The following is a 15,977-nucleotide window of genomic DNA, read 5'->3' as shown; positions in this document are numbered from 1 at the left end:
TGGTCCTCAGGAAAAGGCTCAAGAGGAATGAGCAGAGCGAAGATGGTGCTAAGAAAGAGGACTGTTCGCTTTTGTTTAAGAGCTCACTTTGCAAAGGTTCAGTTTTGTTTTGTTTTGTTTTTTTCCAGTAACAGTGGTTGGGGAATAGAAAACTTACAGCCCTAACTCAACGTTTAATTATTTTTAAAAGAATCACACCCGTATGGCTTTGTTCTAGACTCTGTGAAGGAAGAGTGGATGCCCCCTTGGTTGTCCTGTTGCTTTTGGCTAAGAGTTAAGTGTGATGTGTATCCACCCAGACCTTTGAAAGTGACTTTTACTGGGGCGCCTGGGGGGCTCAGTCAGTTGAGTGTCCGGCTTCGGCTCAGGTCATGATCTCACAGTTTGTGGGTTCAAGCCCCACGTCAGGCTCTGTGCTGACAGCTCAGCCTGGAGCCTGTTTTCGGATCCTGTATCTCCCTCTCTCTCTGCCCCTCCCCTGCTCACACTGTCTCCCTCTGTCTCTCAAAAATAAATAAAAAACATAAAAAAAATTTAAAAGTGACTTTTACTGAAGTACAGCAACATCGCAGAGACCACGATGGCATTCCTACATTGAGAGAATGTTGCAAGCCCCCAGGAGTCCCCTGAGATCCTCCCAGTAAGCCCCTTTCCCTCCTCCCTAAAGAGGAGCAGTGTCCTGACCCCTTACACTGATGATTATATGAAGCTCCTCAAGATGAACGAATTGGACTCATCCATGCATTTCGTGTCTGGCTTTCGTTTTCAACCTGGAGAGGCATCCATGTTGCATGTCGTTTCTTCACTTCCATTTCCCGAGTGTGTGGAATATGCACGTCTCTCTCACGCTGCTGTGGAATATGCACGTCTCTCTCGCACTGCTTTGGGTGGTTTGCAGTTTGGGACTGTTAGGAGTCATGGACGTGTTTTTGGACACTCCAGTAACATGCTGCGTGCATTCTGCTAGATGTCTACCTAGGTGTGGAATTTCTAGGCCAGAGAGCAGGTGGGAAGGTCAACTTGAACATGGCATCAGAGAGTCTTCCAGAGCGTTTGCACACTCCTTCCACATACTTCCACCAATGGTGTGTGAGGGCTCCTGCCACACTCCACCTTTGCCAACCCTTGGGATTGTCAGTCTTAAGTTTTGGCTATTCTGGTGCATACTTGTTAGTTATTTCATTGCGGGTTTCATTTGCCTTTCCCATTTGCAATACCCTCTTTTTGAAGTGCTTTTGGCTGTGTTGTAATTGAGTTCTTTGTTGTAGTGAATTGAGAGAGGTCTTTCTGTAATGAGAGTAGCAATCTTCTTGGCTCTAGGCGATGCACATTTTGTCAAGGGTCATTAGTAAGAGTAGAAAGACAAGCCACAGAATACGTTCGGTTCTTGACTTTGATCTCTGATGATCAATTTTTTCCTTAATTGCTAATGCTTTTTGTGTCTTACTTAAGAAACCATTGCCCGCCCTAAATTCATAAAGATAGTCTTTATTATCATCAAGAAGTTTTGTTTTAATTTCTCATTGGACTCTCTAATCCATCTAATAAATGACTTTTGAGTATGGCGTGAGGTTGGGGTCAAATTTTACTTTTCCTTTTTCCCCAGTGTGGTTTTCCAGTTGAGTACCACTGCACATCTCTGTTGCTTTGCCATCAGGAGTCACCTTCTGGACCAGGCACAAGTGGCTTGTGGGCCGATAGCATACTCTTTTAATTATTGAAGCTTGAAAATCTGGAAAATCTGGTAGAGCAGGTCTTCTCACTTTCTGGTAGTCTTCAGGAGATTTTGGTCCTTTGCCCTTCCAATCACATTTTAGAATAATTTTGTCAGTTTTCACATAAAATCTGTTCACATTTCAATAAGATTAAATCTTAGATCAATGTGGAGAGAACGGAAACAGTTTATAAGATTGGATTACTGAATCCATGCCTAATGGTGAATTTCTTCATTTGTTTTGGTTTCTTTACTTTCTCTCCATCTTTTAGAGTTTCCTGTAGAGTGTTCTTGAGTATTTCTCAGTAGATTTAGTACTTAGTTATTTGATATGTTTCAATGCTATTATATTTAAAAAATTTTTCTTTGTGTTTCATGTATAGAACTATAATTTCTATTTTATATATACTTTATATCTTACAACCTTGCTGAATTTATGCTAATAATTTATCTGTAGAGTTTTATCTTTGGATTTCCTACAGCATCGTGTTATGTGCAAATAGGGACAGTTTTCTTTTTTTATTACTTCAAACTTCTGATTTCACTTTTTTAACTTGTATAATGCTGAATAGAAGTGATGATAGTGGTGACTTTAGGGAGAAACTTTCAAGATTTTGCCAGTATGAATTATGTTTTTCTATGGGGTTCTTCTTTTTCTTTTTTTGTAGTTGACTATGTTGCTTTTTCACTTATTTGGCTATCTCTGTCCCTTTCCTGGCTGGGAGAAGACAGGTTAGATATTTTTTTTAGTAGACTTTATTTTTTAGAGTAGTTTTAGGTTCACAGAAAAATTGAGAGGAAGATGCAGAGATTTCCCATAATCCCTGTGGCCCCCATATATATGGCCTCTCCCGTTATCTGTATCCGTTATCAGAGTAGTACGTTTGTTACAATAATGAACTTCCATTGACACGTCATTACATCCAAGTCCATAGGTGCATTAGGGTTCATTCTCAGTGTGGCACATTCTGTGGTTTAGACAACTTTATAACGATGTTATCCATCATTACAGTGCCATTCAGGGTCTTTTCATTGCCCTAAAAACTCTGTACTCTGCCTATTCATCCCTCTCTCGCTGGGTGTCTTCATATGTGTTCTTTAGAGCTAAAGGAAGTTTCTTTTTATTTCTTTTGACATATCTTTGAAACATGAATTAAAGTCTGGCATAGGGACCATTTTTGTAATGTTCTACATTAAAAAAGGTATATTTGGTAGTTGATCACATAATCTATATATGCATGTTAGTCGATATGTTAATAATTTTCCATTTTTTAGTATTTTCTTTTTGTTTAGGTTTTCTGTTTTTCACTTTTCCATATAGTTTACCCATCTTTTTTTTTTTTTTTTTTTTTGCCTGCTGGTTGGAGGCTTCTAGAACTGATCATTTTGCTATTGGGGAGGATACCTGTGGTGTCTAAAGCTGTTTTTTTTTTTCTTTCTTTCTTTTCCTGTCTCATAGTAACAGAAATAGACCAGCTTTCTCTTCAGTTCTCTCTTCTCTCTTGACATGTTTGGACTGCTTATTTTACATTCACTTCCCCCCTCTATGAGTCTGGTGAGCATATACTCTTTTCCTTTACTTTCGTGGTTGCACTAGAGACCATAACATGCATTCATGTCTTATGATGCTCAAACACACCCTACTGCTCCTAGTTTCTCATGGACAATGCAAAGATCCTAGAACATTCTCATTCCATTTCCCTCTCAATTTCTAAGCTACGTTGGTCTTGTATTTTGTTTCTATGTGTACTTTAAATACATTAAGTGCATTATGATATGTTAATAGGCAATAAATTAATCTTAGCCATTAATAATAAGTGTGTGATTGTGTATTAATATTCCATGTACACATTGACTTCTATCTAATTTATATTTAGCTACAACTAGCCTTCGCTTCTCTTATTCCTTCCTGCAGCCCCAAGCTCTCATCTGGGGTGGTCTTTCTTCTCCCTGAAGAAACTCCCTTTAGTGTGTTTTTGGCTCGGTCTCCTGGTGATGAGTTTTCCCTGATTGTTTAGTCCGAAGATGCCTTTAGTTAAGCTTCGTTCTTGAAGGATATTTTCAGAGGGTGTAGAATTCTACGTGACAGTTATTTTCTCTCTGCACTTAGAGGCCATCATCCCATTCACTTCTGGTTTCCTTAGTTTGTGTTGATGGCAGGTGTCAGTGTCTGTTGTGCTTTTGAAGGTCATCTGTTCTCACCCCCAGAGCCACCTGCTTTTAAGACTTTCTTTGCTGCTGGTCTTCAGTATACTCCTGTCATATGCATAAGTGAGATTTTCTCTTTATTTATCCTGCTTAGAGTTTATCAAGCTTCCTTTTTTTTAAAGTTTATTTTTGAGAGAGAGAGACACAGAGTGTGAGTGAGGGACGGTCAGAGAGAGAGGAAGAGACAGAATCCGAAGCAGGCTCCAGGCTCTGAGCTGTCAGCACAGAGCCTGACGCGGGGCTCGAACCCATGAACTGTGAGATCATGACCTGAGCCGAAGCCGACCACTCAACAGACTGAGCCCCCCAGGTGCCCGTTATTGAGCTTCTTAAATCTACGTCATTTTTTTTCCCTTAAAATATCAAGGTTATCTTCTCATAGTGCTTCTGCCCCATTTTCTCTTTTCTCTTTCTGGGATGACAGTGACACTGTTTGACTTTGCACTGAATTGCTCTGTTTCATTCTGTCCTCTGGGTTTTTTTTCCTCTTGTTTCTCTGTGCTGCATTCAGACTTTCTTCTGTTTTTCAAGCTCAGGAATTCTTTCTACCTGTGTCTAATACCAATTTTGCCACTTACTTTTTTAATTAGGTAACTTTTTACACTTTCCACTTTGCTGCCAAAATTCTTTACATTCTCCTACTTCCTTTATCATATATATATTTTTAAGGTCGGCTTCACACCCAGTGTGGTGCCCAATGCAGGTCCCAAACTCACAAGCCTGAGATCAAGACCTGATCTGAGATCAGAGTCAGATGCATAACTGACTGAGCCACCCAGGCTCCCCTGTTTCTTTGATCATCTTAAGCAAAACTTCTAGTCTGTGTCTGAGACTAGTTATCTGGGTTACCTGTGGTGGTCTTTCCGCTGACTCTCTCTCTTGCATTTTGATCATGTTGTCTTTGTTATGTCTAGTTATTTTTTCCCTCAAACCTACAGAAAAGCTAGGCTGGTACAGAGAATTTTCCCCTCACGTGCCATTGGAGAGTATGTTGTAGACCTGGTGTTCCATCATTCCCAAACATTGTAGGGGACATTCCTGTACCCCAGGGACATTCTCCTGTTCAAACACAGTGCAACCATCACACGAATCAACACCGATCCATCGTTACTGTAGAATCCACAGACTCCAAGTTTTATGGGAACGATTCTGGATCACATTTGGTTGTCCTGCCTCTTTAGTTGCTTTTGATCAGGAATACTTCTTAGATTTCTCTTAACTTTTATGACCTTGCCCCTTTTGAAGATTACAGAACAGTTATTTTGTATTTATGTTCCTCAGCTTGGGCTTCTCTGATTTCCTCACCATTAAATTCGTGTAATAGATCTTTGTTTGGGATATTGCGGAAGACACGCAAAATTATTTCTCGCACCCTATTCACTGGTGCATGGTTTTGAATGATCCCTTTACTAATGGAGTTAACTTGGGTCACATGAATAGGATAGTGTCTTGATCAGGTTTCCCCACTGTAACGTCACTCCCTTTTCTCTTTGCAATTAATAAGTGTTCGATAGCGACATAGTTTGAGACATTAAGTCTACCGTTCCTCATCAAACTTTCATTTACAGTTTTGACATTCATTGATGTTTCTTGCCTGATTTATCACTTTGAATGGCTGTCAGATGACAATTTTCCAGTTACATTATTTAGGATATATAAAGAAGATATCTATTTATACATTTATGCACGTGTGTATGTCCATCTATCTATATGGACTTCTAGATTGGTATTTAATGAGTTAAATACATTGTTATCATTTTTTATGCTCAAATTATCCTCAGCTTGGTCAGTGGGACCCTCTTTAAACTGGCTTCTGTGTGTTGTTTAGAAGATCTCCGTCCATCTTTGAGCATTTTCATACTTTCTGGCTGAACAACACATCAAGCTCTTGTGTTTTCCTTTTCTCTGCCTGGGAATCAACCAGGTCTTGGTCCTTTTAGGGAAGAAAGGTATTTAGAACCTAAGAGGTGTCATTGCTGTTGGGGTGTCATTGCTCTAGGCACTCCACGTGGACAGAATTAGGGAATATAGGGTCTATATACTGATATGCTATCCATACATGCATACGTCTAAATCTAGATTTATTTATTTGGGTATATGCTTATATATTAGACAATATTGATATTTATACTTGTAGTTATTTATGTGTGGTATGTATGCATTATATAGAGAGGTTGAAAACTATGAGTTCATACCAATGCTTATAATTCCTATTTAACACCATAAATTTCATGCTAATTTTTCCCTTTTCACTAAGGGAAGTCTGTCTCCCATTATCTTCAGTATGTTTATCGATTTGCTTAATCTCCCCGCCCAGCGTAACCAGCCTCCTGTTGCTGGCGCTGCTCTGTGTGGATGCCTTTCTCACCTGGCCTTGTTCTGACTCAGCGTTGGGCCCCACCACCAACCCCTCAGGCATGGCTTTTTATCTGTCTTGTCCTCTCTTTTGGATCAAATTGAATAATTCAGAGAGGAGGGAAGGAAGGAAAGTAGATAACTGGTTATTTTTGATTCAGTGCTGGAAAGTATATATGAAATGATGGAAATGATTTAAGACCTAGGATTGATGAGATTTAATTTAAGACCTGCTCTTCCAGAGAAACACTACATTTACTTGTGCAGGTTTTGTTGTAACAGAATAAAAGGCGAGTGGCCTAGATTTCCTGATCAGTGACTTCTCTGCTAAAAGAAAGCCTTACCCCTTGTAAATGAGTCTGTTTAGAAATTTAATTAAGCTCCTTTGAGCCAAGTACTATTTTTGCCTTTGTTACCTTTAAGGTTACTAGGATAACTTAGTAGCCAGTACTGTATCACGATATGATTGTCTAACAAGAGTTCTGTGACTCGATTCCTATGAAAGAGCACAGTAGGGACACTTAGAGGCACAGAATGATTCCTGGTTGTTTAGGCTGAAGGGGGAGGGGCTTTAAGGGGTGGTAGCTAAAGTGTCTGGGTTTCTTTTTGAGGTGATGAAGATGTTCAACATTGCGCTGATGTAACTATTTGTGCATATACTAAAATCCATTGAATTGTACACTTATTTTTTATTATTTTTGAGAGAGGGAGGGAGAGAGAGAGAGAGAGCGAGCGAGTGCACAAGGAGGGGGGAGGCAGAGAAAGAGAGAGAGAGAGAGAGAGAGAGAGAGAGAGAGAGAGAGAATCCCAAGCAGGCTCTGTACTGTCAGTGCAGAGCCCAATTTGGGGCTCCATCTCATGAACTATGAGATCGTGACCTGGGCTGAAATCAAGAGATGGACACTTCACCAACTGAGCCCCCCTGGCGTCCCCTAAACTGTATGCTTTAAATGGGCACATTGTATGGTATTTGAATTATATACCAGTAAAACCGTTGAAACATTTCGGAAAAAGAAAGACCTCTCTCATGTCTTGCTGGGACCCTTGAATCAGCATGGAAGCCTTTGTGGACAGTGTGGCAGCAGTAGGACTTTCCAGGGAAGTGGGTGACAGGTGGTCACAAAGCAGAGACCCAGGAGAGCCGATCATCTTGAGGATGACCTGTTAGTGGCTGGATCATCTTGGGCAAAGCACCTGACTTTCCCCTGAGCCCGGGTCTCCTCATCTGGGAAGGGGGACGTTAGCATCTGTTATTCAGTAAGGGTGTTGAGCCACGGAACTCGTAGCCACCTTTGCGGAGACCCGGAGCTTCGTAAAACACGTTGCCATGAGCCCAGGGTCACTTTTTCCCCTGCTGCCCTCCCCTTTGCTTCTTCGTGTCCATGGTGGCTGGCCGTGGTGCACCGCACCTTCTGGGATCATCGCTGATAACACGTGACCGGTTGAGCCTGGTCAGTCAGAGAATTGGTTCTTTTTTTTTCTTTCTTATGGTTTTATTTTATTTTATTTTTATAATAGTTTATTGTCAAATTGGTTTCCATATAACACCCAGTGCTTCTCCCCACAAGTGCCCCCCACCATGACCATCACCCCCTCCCCCTCCCCTTTCAGTCCATGGTTCGTTTTCAGTATTCAGTAGTCTCCCTTGATCTGTGTCCCTCACTCTCCCCCGCTCTCTTTCCCCCTTCCTCTCCCCGTGGTCCCCTGCCAGGTCTCTCCTGTTAGACCTATGAATGCAAACATATGGTATCTATCCTTCTCTGCCTGACTTATTTTGCTTAGCATGACACCCTCAAGGTCCATCCACTTTGCTACAAATGGCCATATATCATTCTTCCTCATTGCCATGTAGTACTCAATTGTGTATATATACCACATCTTCTTGATTCATCAGGGGATACAGAAGTGCTGATGCATAGGAGCACATGTACCCCAATGTTCATAGCGGCACTTTGTACAATAGCCAAATCACGGAGAGAACTGGTTCTTAAACTGTCTGGAGAGTATGAGTCTCAGCAGAGTCAAGGGCGCCCTCTGGGGCAGAGCAGTTTAAAGTTTGAAATGGTACCAGGGGAGATGAAAAAAAATGCAGATATGACCATTGATTTGAAGTAGAGCAAGTTTTTATCTTTCCTAATCCAAAGAGCCCTAAGTGGCCCGGGGAATCTTTTCAGTATAACATGGCTTTTATTTATTTATTAAAAAAAATTGTCGGTCTTTTATTTTGAGAGAGAGGGAGAGTGTGTGTGAGTGGGGAAGGGACAGAGAGAGAGGAGACACAGAATCAGAAGCAGGCTCCAGGTTCTGCGCTGTCAGCACAGAGTCCAACGCGGGGCTCGAACCCACGGACTGTGAGCTCATGATCTGAGCTGAAGTCGGAGGCTCATGACTGAGTCACCCAGGCGCCCCTAACACGGCTTTTAAACTAGTGTTGCCCAAATGACTGACTGGTGCTAGCTCCTCCCCCCAACCCTGTCTTTTCCTTCTACTGATGCTAAGTCCATTTCTGTTCTCAGATCCAGCTGGCCTACCCCTTCCCTTAAAGGTTTCCCGGAAAGCTCATAACTCTCCCCTATGTTGGAATGGCAAGACCTTTCACGATCCACAATCCACAGTGTGGTGTTTTCCCTCTTCGATTACTTGTTTTGTGTATTTAACGTGTCCGTACAGATTATGTGTCGTCCCTCCCCTCCACCACCTTCCATGTGTCTGTCCCGTCTGCCCGTAGCTAGCATCGTGTCAGGCATCCAACAGATAGTAAGTGAACTTGATTGGAACAGATGTAACAAAAGCCCTATACGTCAGTAAATGTTCTCTCGAACGTGATTTTCTTTTGACCTTTGTCTTTGGAGGTGATTTTAATACCTGACCACATCTCTAGGAGAAAGAGGTTTGTATTGTAAACAAATGCAGACCAGATTTGGTGTAACAGGAAGGCATATATTCCCTATAATTTTTTAATGCTTTTTAATTTTTATTTTTGAGAGACAGAGAGAGACAGCACAAGCAGGGGAGGGGCAGAGAGAGAGAGGGAGATACAGAATCTGAAGACAGGCTCCAGGCTCTGAGCTGTCAGCACAGAGCCCGACACGGGGCTTGAACCCATGAACCATGAGATCATGACCTGAGCAGAAGCCAGACACTCAACAGACTGAGCCCCCCAGGTGCCCCACATATTCCCCATAAGAGGGTATCCATTGTCCTAGCTGATTGCTAGCAGGAGACATACAGGCTCCACAGCATCAAACCTGACATGTCTGGAAACATTTGGAATCTGGGCTTTTTAGAAATGTTGGTCACTGACTGTGCAGTGTCACCACTGATGGCACAGTACGGGAGGGCGCTGGAAGGACAGGAGAGAGCTCAAGAACAGACCCATGGGCATGGGCACTCGATGGATCATGGCGGTGGGGTCACGGCGGGGGGAAGGGATGGGTTGGGAAGAGGTGCTTTTGGGAAAACTGGTTCACAGTCTTCAGAACAAACCTGGAGCTTCCCGTAAACCAGGTACAAACATAGGCTCCAGTTAGACGAGGCCTGTGCGAGAAAGGTGAACCTGTAAAAGGGGCGGGCTTTGCCGCCTTAGGGAAGGGTGTTTTAAGCAAGACCCTCAAAACAGACTGCTGTCAAATAAACCCTGGATCTCACCACGTTAAAATGAAGTCTTCCTGGCACAGAAAAGATGCCATGCCTGAAGTTATCAGCGAGGAGACACCGGCAAGGTCTGAAGCAGCATCTCGCAACGTCAAGGAAATCAACAAGAAAGCCCGAAGCAAGAAACGACTGGAAAGGTGGTAGAGGCTGTGAACCGGACAGGGGGCGCCTGACGCTACCACGGTCCTTCCCGAAGAGGCAGCTGCGGTGTTGAGGGGCTTTCCAAGGAGGGTTCAGCTTCCTGGTACCTGAGGAACTGGATGGCTTTATGCCCATGGGCTGCCCAGCTTTCTAATTTTTGCCAAAGTTCTTGGGAAAGATGCGAGTGAGTGAGAACCGCGTGCGGCACTCGTGAGGGCGCGGACCAGCACAGCCGTTTTGGAGTAGACCTTGGCAGCATGTAGTGAAATCACATGTATTTCTGAATCATTTCACCCCCGGGTATGTAGCCGGGGAAGTTGATGCCACTTATCCTGGTGTAATTAAGAATGGCTCATAGTAGTCCCCGACTTGGGCGACGTGTTGACGGCTGACCATTAGGTGGCATCGTTACTGTGTTGTTTACAGTCCCTGGGCGCAGGAGGCAGCTCAGGTGCCAGGAGCTGAGGGAGCCCAGTGGGATGTGGTAGATTTGGTACATGGAGCACCGTGGGGCAGGGGGCAGCGGCGGGCGGGGTGTGCAGAGAAGGGAGGAGAAGAACCCATCATTTTCCAAACAAAAGACATCTGCAGGTGGAATTAGTGTATGAAGGTTTGTCTTGGAATTTTTTAAAGTTTATTTCTTTTTTGGGGGTGGGGGAAGATGGGCAGAGAGTGAGGGGGAAAGGGAATTCTCCATCAGCGTAGAGCCTGATGCAGGGCTCAAATTCATGAACCATGAGATCGTGACCTGAGTCAAAATCAGGAGTCAGGTGCTGAACCGACTGAGCCACCCAGGCACCCCATTCTTTTAAAGATTTTTTTTTGGGTGGGGGAACGCCGGAGTGGCTCAGTCGGTTCAGCATCTGACTTCGGCTTAGGTCATGATCTCGAGGTCCAGGAGTTCAAGTCCTGCGTCGGGCTCTGTGCTGACAGCTCAGAGCCTGGAGCCTGTTTCTGATTCTGTGTCTCCCTCTCTGTTGCTCCCTTTTCCTGCTATGTCTCTCTTTCTCTCTCAAAAATAAACAAACATTAAAAAATTAAAGAAACAAAGTTTTTTAAAGTTTATTTATTTTTTGGATTTTTTTAAAAGACAAGGGGTGCCTAGGTGGCTCAGTCAGTTAAGTGTCCGACTTCAGCTCAGCATGATCTGGCTGTTGAGTGTTCGAGCCCCATGTCAGGCTGTGTGCCGACAGATCGGAGTCTGGAGCCTGTTTCAGATTCTGTTTCTTTCTTTCTCGATCTCTGCCCTCGCTCTCTGCCCCTCCCCAACTTGGGCACGTGTGTGCTCTCTTTCTCCCTCTCTCAAAAATAAAGATTTTTTAAAAAAAATAAAAAAGACATTTTTAGAGCAGTTTTAGTTTCACAACAGAATTAAGAGGAAGGTACGTGGATTTCCCATAGCCCCCCCTCACGCAGAGCCTCCCCCCTCCTCAGCAGCCCTGCCAGAGCAGACGTTGGTTTCAGCTGGTGAACCTGCACTCATGCACGGCCAGCACCCAGAGGCTGCAGTTTACGTTCGGTTCACCCTCCCTGCTGTCCGTGTTTGGACAAATGTGCGATAACACATAATCCTTCCTTATAGCAACATACAGAGACTGTCCACTGCCCTGAGGATTCTCGGGGTCCCTCCTCTTCAGCCCTGCTCCCCACAACCCACCTCGGGTTTTCTGTAGCGCGGCACGGTCCTTCATCGGGGGGCTGCATTAACACGGACAGAGCCACCAAGCCGTGGGAAGCGCATCCACTTGCCATCCTGTGCGGGGTTTCCGCAGCCCCCGAAGACTCTGGTCTCCTCCTTGATTGTGTGAGACCTCGGTCGTCGGAGGGAACAGTCTCTGACACCCTGTAACATCGTGACTTGGGGAAGAACCTCTCCGTGCGAGGAGACGGGTCCTCTGTTGAGCAGGCCCCCTCGGAGCGTGAACGTGATTAGACCTCATGCGCCCTTTGGAGGTTGTTCAGGGCCTCCTCTGCCTTGGCCTCCCACGCAGCCCCCTGGCATCACGGAGCTGGCGGAGAGCTCGGACGGAAAGCACTTCTGCTTGAGAGCCTTTCTGGCCCACACGTCAGTTGGAACTTTACTCTCTGTGTCTTAAATACTGAAGAGGCAGAGAGCCAGAGTCGTCGTGGGGACACGGATGTGGGGGCCGCCGTGCTGCGCGTCGTGTTCTCTGTCCTGGTGGCCGTGGTGCCAGTGTCCTGCCTGCACTGCCACTGGTTCCCACAGAGAAGTGTCCGAACTGCTGGCCAGGGAAGACGCAGGGTACCCCCCCACCCCCGTCTCTGTCTCTTTCTCAATCTCTCAAGCTAGCACCTTTGCGATCAGCAGATGGGGTAGCAAAATAAAGACCTAGCGCCCACTGCCACAGCTGTTGTAATCATGTGGAAGGTATTTCTCCTTCCCCTCCCCCCTTCCCAGGGACCCTGTCCCTTTGGAGTGGAGCAGGTTGATTGTTCTGTGCCCAGAATAGCAGCACCCGGACAGCCCATCCCCATGTCACCCATGGGGTGAACCTGTGGTGTTTGCAGTCTCTTCCCTTCCCTTCCTGGTCTTTGGGTTTTTATTGCTGGCATCCTGGGCGGGGGGAGGGGCTGGCACTTCCTGGGCTGCGGGCATGAAGAGGTTACAGCAGCCAGGAGCCTGCTGGGCTGAGTTAGCACTTCCCTCCGCATCCAGAATCTCTCCAAGTGCCTGTCCCTTTCGCATCACAGGAAAGGGGTGGTGGTGCAGGCCAGGGGGGCCCTCCCGCGGCCACTGCAGCTTGGAGCAGGGGCTCTTTAACCATGTGTCATTCTCCCCACAGCCCTGCCAGGAGGGGGACGGACGCGGGAAGGGAAAGGCAGCAGGAGTGAAGGATGAGCCAGGGACGCTGCACTCCAGAGCCGCAGGGTGCCTGCGCTGCGCCTGCTGCCCGCTGCTCACTGCCTGTTATCTGCATCCGGCCACTCAGGGGCACGGGGACCCTGCCGGCCTGAACTGCGGGGCCTCGCCTGCGGGAGAGGGGGGCCTGGGAGGCCAGCTCTCTGGGGCTCCCTGCCCTGCTCCCTGGGAGGAGACGCCGCTGCTGAGGGAGAGGAAGCAAGTGCCTTTCCTGCAGCTGCCGGGCACCTGCTGGGGCCTGAGCTCTCCAGCCAGCCACCAGGGGAGCAGCCTCGAAGACTCTGCCCTTTCCAGGTGACTCCCGGGAAGGCCGAGGGGGGACTGTGCTGTCCCTGTCATCCCTCCCAGACGAGAGGAAAGGACTCCTGCTAGGTAGAATTCAGATTTCCGTGCTCGTCTGAGTCGGCCAGCGTGCAGGGTCTGTCTTCCAAACCAGAAGCTTTCATTTTTCACTTGCTTGCTGTTTGAGAAAAGCCGCAAGGAGTGAGTGGGAAGAGGGAGAGAAGCCTGATAAACTTTGGAAGCGGGGACATTTTCTGGGAAGTGACAAGTAGCCTCCGACCTACGGTTCCTGGGCCGGTGGCGGCGGCGTCCTTGGCTTGGACACGCAGAAGGGTCTGGCCCCTGCCGCATGACCAACACCAGAGACCCCCGGAGCGCCATGGATTCGACGCTGGTGCCATCTGGGTCCGCCACGGGCCCAGCCACCTTCTCCCACGTCTTCGGTCAGCAGTGCCAGCTGATGGAGGCAGGTAGGAGGGGGGTCGCGTGGGGAGTGGGGCGCAGCCAGGGCCCCTGCAGCCCAGGCCCGTGCGCCCGCGTCGGCCGCGTCATGTTCACTTTGAAGTTTTTGGATGTGCCAGCAGGCTGAGTGTGTCCCCCAGGCACGGTGAGCCAGGGTCCCCGTTTGTCCGTCTCCTCTTTTCTCTGTGGCTACCTGGAGGGGGAGGGAGGGCGCGCCAGGGGAATCTGATTACGCGGTGGCTGTGGTCCTCTTCTGGGGGGAGGGTGCCCGTCCTAGACCGGCCGTCTGTCTGTCCGCTTGCCTCTCTCTGCCACTGTGGGCGGCGTGCAAGGCAAGCCTCTCCTGTCGGTGTCGAGTAACTTCGATGCTCATGGCCGTCTGTCCTGCAGCCCCTCCCGGCCCTTGGCTCTGCTGCGGGGAGACCTCACTGCCCTTTGCTCCTGACTTTGTCTTCCAAAGGCTCACGTTTAACACAGAAGGGAAGCTTGCCGTGGGCTGCAGCCTTCGTGTCTGCCAGCCATCTTGCTTGGATGGGCCTTTGGTCACAAAGAACGCCAGGTGAGGGTGCTTGGTCACAGGGCCGGAGCCCACAGACCAGCCCCTGATAGGTGCCTATGATTCTGCTGAAGTTGCATGAGATTCTGGGTGGCTTCATGTGGGCCCGGCTGCCTGCTTTTTGGGTTCATTCCTCTTGGGAGAAGGACCAGTGCTCTCCAGAGGTTCCCCGGGTGTCCGGCTGTTAACTATGGGTTTTGACTGTGAGTCTGGAAGGCGCTGAGAGGAGCACTGTATCAGGAGTCGGGGGCCTGTGTCAGTGCTGATGCCCTCACAAGGGCAGTTGTGTGAATTTGGCAATTGCAGACCCCTCCCCTTTCCCTGGGCCGTCCGTCTGGAGCTGCAAAGTGAGAACTGGACTCACGGCAGCCTGATCCAGACAGACCTTCAGTGCTGAGGGCTCAGAAGACCCGCACTCTGGAGAAAACTAATGAGCCGGTTCCCAAGGATAGAATGTGTCTGCGTGAGGTGGCAGCTTGTGGCGTGGGTGAGCGAGGGCTCTGGAGCCGGACTGCCAGGGGTCCCAGCTTCACCTGCTACAAACTGAGTGACCTCAGGCAGGTTACTTAGCTTCTCTGTCTCAGTTTCCTCATCGTTAAACTTTTTTTTTAAGTTTATGTATTTAGAGAGCGAGCGAGCCAGGGGTGGGGCAGAGAGAGAGCAGGCTCTGCACCATCAGCACAGAGCCCAGCACGGGGCTTGATCTCACAAACTGTGCGATCATGACCTGAGCTGAAACCGAGAATCGAACGCTGAATCGACTGAGCCACCCAGGCGCCCCCCAGTTTCCTCATCTGTAAAATGGGAACACTAGACAAACTTCCTAGGGTCATTGTGAAGTTAAAGTGGGTCCACGGAAAGCCTTAGGACTGCCTGGTGCCCAGCCGGCACTGGAGTGGCACGTGTACGTTAGTGTTTGTAGAGGATGCGGGGAGAGCTGGGCGCACATCCTGCCACGCAGCAGTAAGGCATCTCTGATTGCAGAGGGTAGCGTGGTGCCTGTGGTTCTAGGAGGTCGAAGTGTCCGGCCCCTCCTCTCCACGGGCAGCGCCCTGGTTTGTCCAGAAAGTGGAGAATCTCCCAGTTGATGTGTGTGGGTGTTACTCTGCTGTGGGTTATGGGTGCCGCCTGGCCCGAGGTTTCCGCACCTTTCTGCTTCTCCGAAGTTAACTGTGGGCTGGCAGATCGGGTTTCTGAAGTGCCTCCGTGCTGTCCCTGTGGCTTTATTCTCGAAGCTTTCAGAGACACCCAGGCCTAAATCCGGCTGTGAAATCCTCTGTCTCCCTTAAAAAAAGAAAAGACTTTCTGTCCAGAAAGCAGTGCAACATAGACTCATAATGACCGGCAGTCTCCAGGGTGAACGCTGTCCCTGGAGAAACGCAAAGAGGAATAAGAGCCAAAAAAGCAGAGTCACAAGAGCTCACTCGATTAAGAGGTGAAAGGGGTGGCGAGGAAAGCGGACAGCCCTCCAGCCCAGCGTGTGCGGCTCAGCCGGGATCTCCAGGGAGAGCTTCAGCGTGGGAGACACGGTTTCGCAGGTCGGGGAGGGGCTGGGCGTTCCCACCACGTCCCTCATGTCTGCTCCCGCGTGAGGCGCAGCCACCAGCCACACGTCCTCACTGAGCACCTGCTACGTGCTTTCTCTGCACGGCTTCCAGAAGTACAGAACCTGGAGAGTAAAGGGAATGATCTTGCAAGGAGATGATGATCCCCTGGTCCGTGTG

The 15,977-nt window shown here is 47.8% G+C and overlaps 1 protein-coding gene across 1 annotated transcript in view; it reads left to right on the top strand.

Moving 5' to 3' along the window:
* The window catches only part of LOC115297777, a 43,494-nt gene extending 29,810 nt beyond the window's left edge, over positions 1-13,684 (top strand). The window contains exon 3 of the mRNA XM_029945906.1: positions 12,877-13,684. Coding sequence (XP_029801766.1) covers positions 12,877-13,251 — 375 coding nt within the window. The 3' untranslated portion in view covers positions 13,252-13,684. The remainder of the gene's footprint in view (positions 1-12,876) is intronic.
* Positions 13,685-15,977: the final 2,293 nt, after the last annotated feature.

The sequence above is a fragment of the Suricata suricatta genome, chromosome 8 (assembly GCF_006229205.1).
Source record: "Suricata suricatta isolate VVHF042 chromosome 8, meerkat_22Aug2017_6uvM2_HiC, whole genome shotgun sequence".
In the NCBI taxonomy this organism is placed as follows: Eukaryota; Metazoa; Chordata; class Mammalia; order Carnivora; family Herpestidae; genus Suricata; species Suricata suricatta.
The sequence above is the reverse complement of the archived record's forward strand: the minus strand, read 5'-3'. Positions and strand labels throughout refer to the sequence as shown.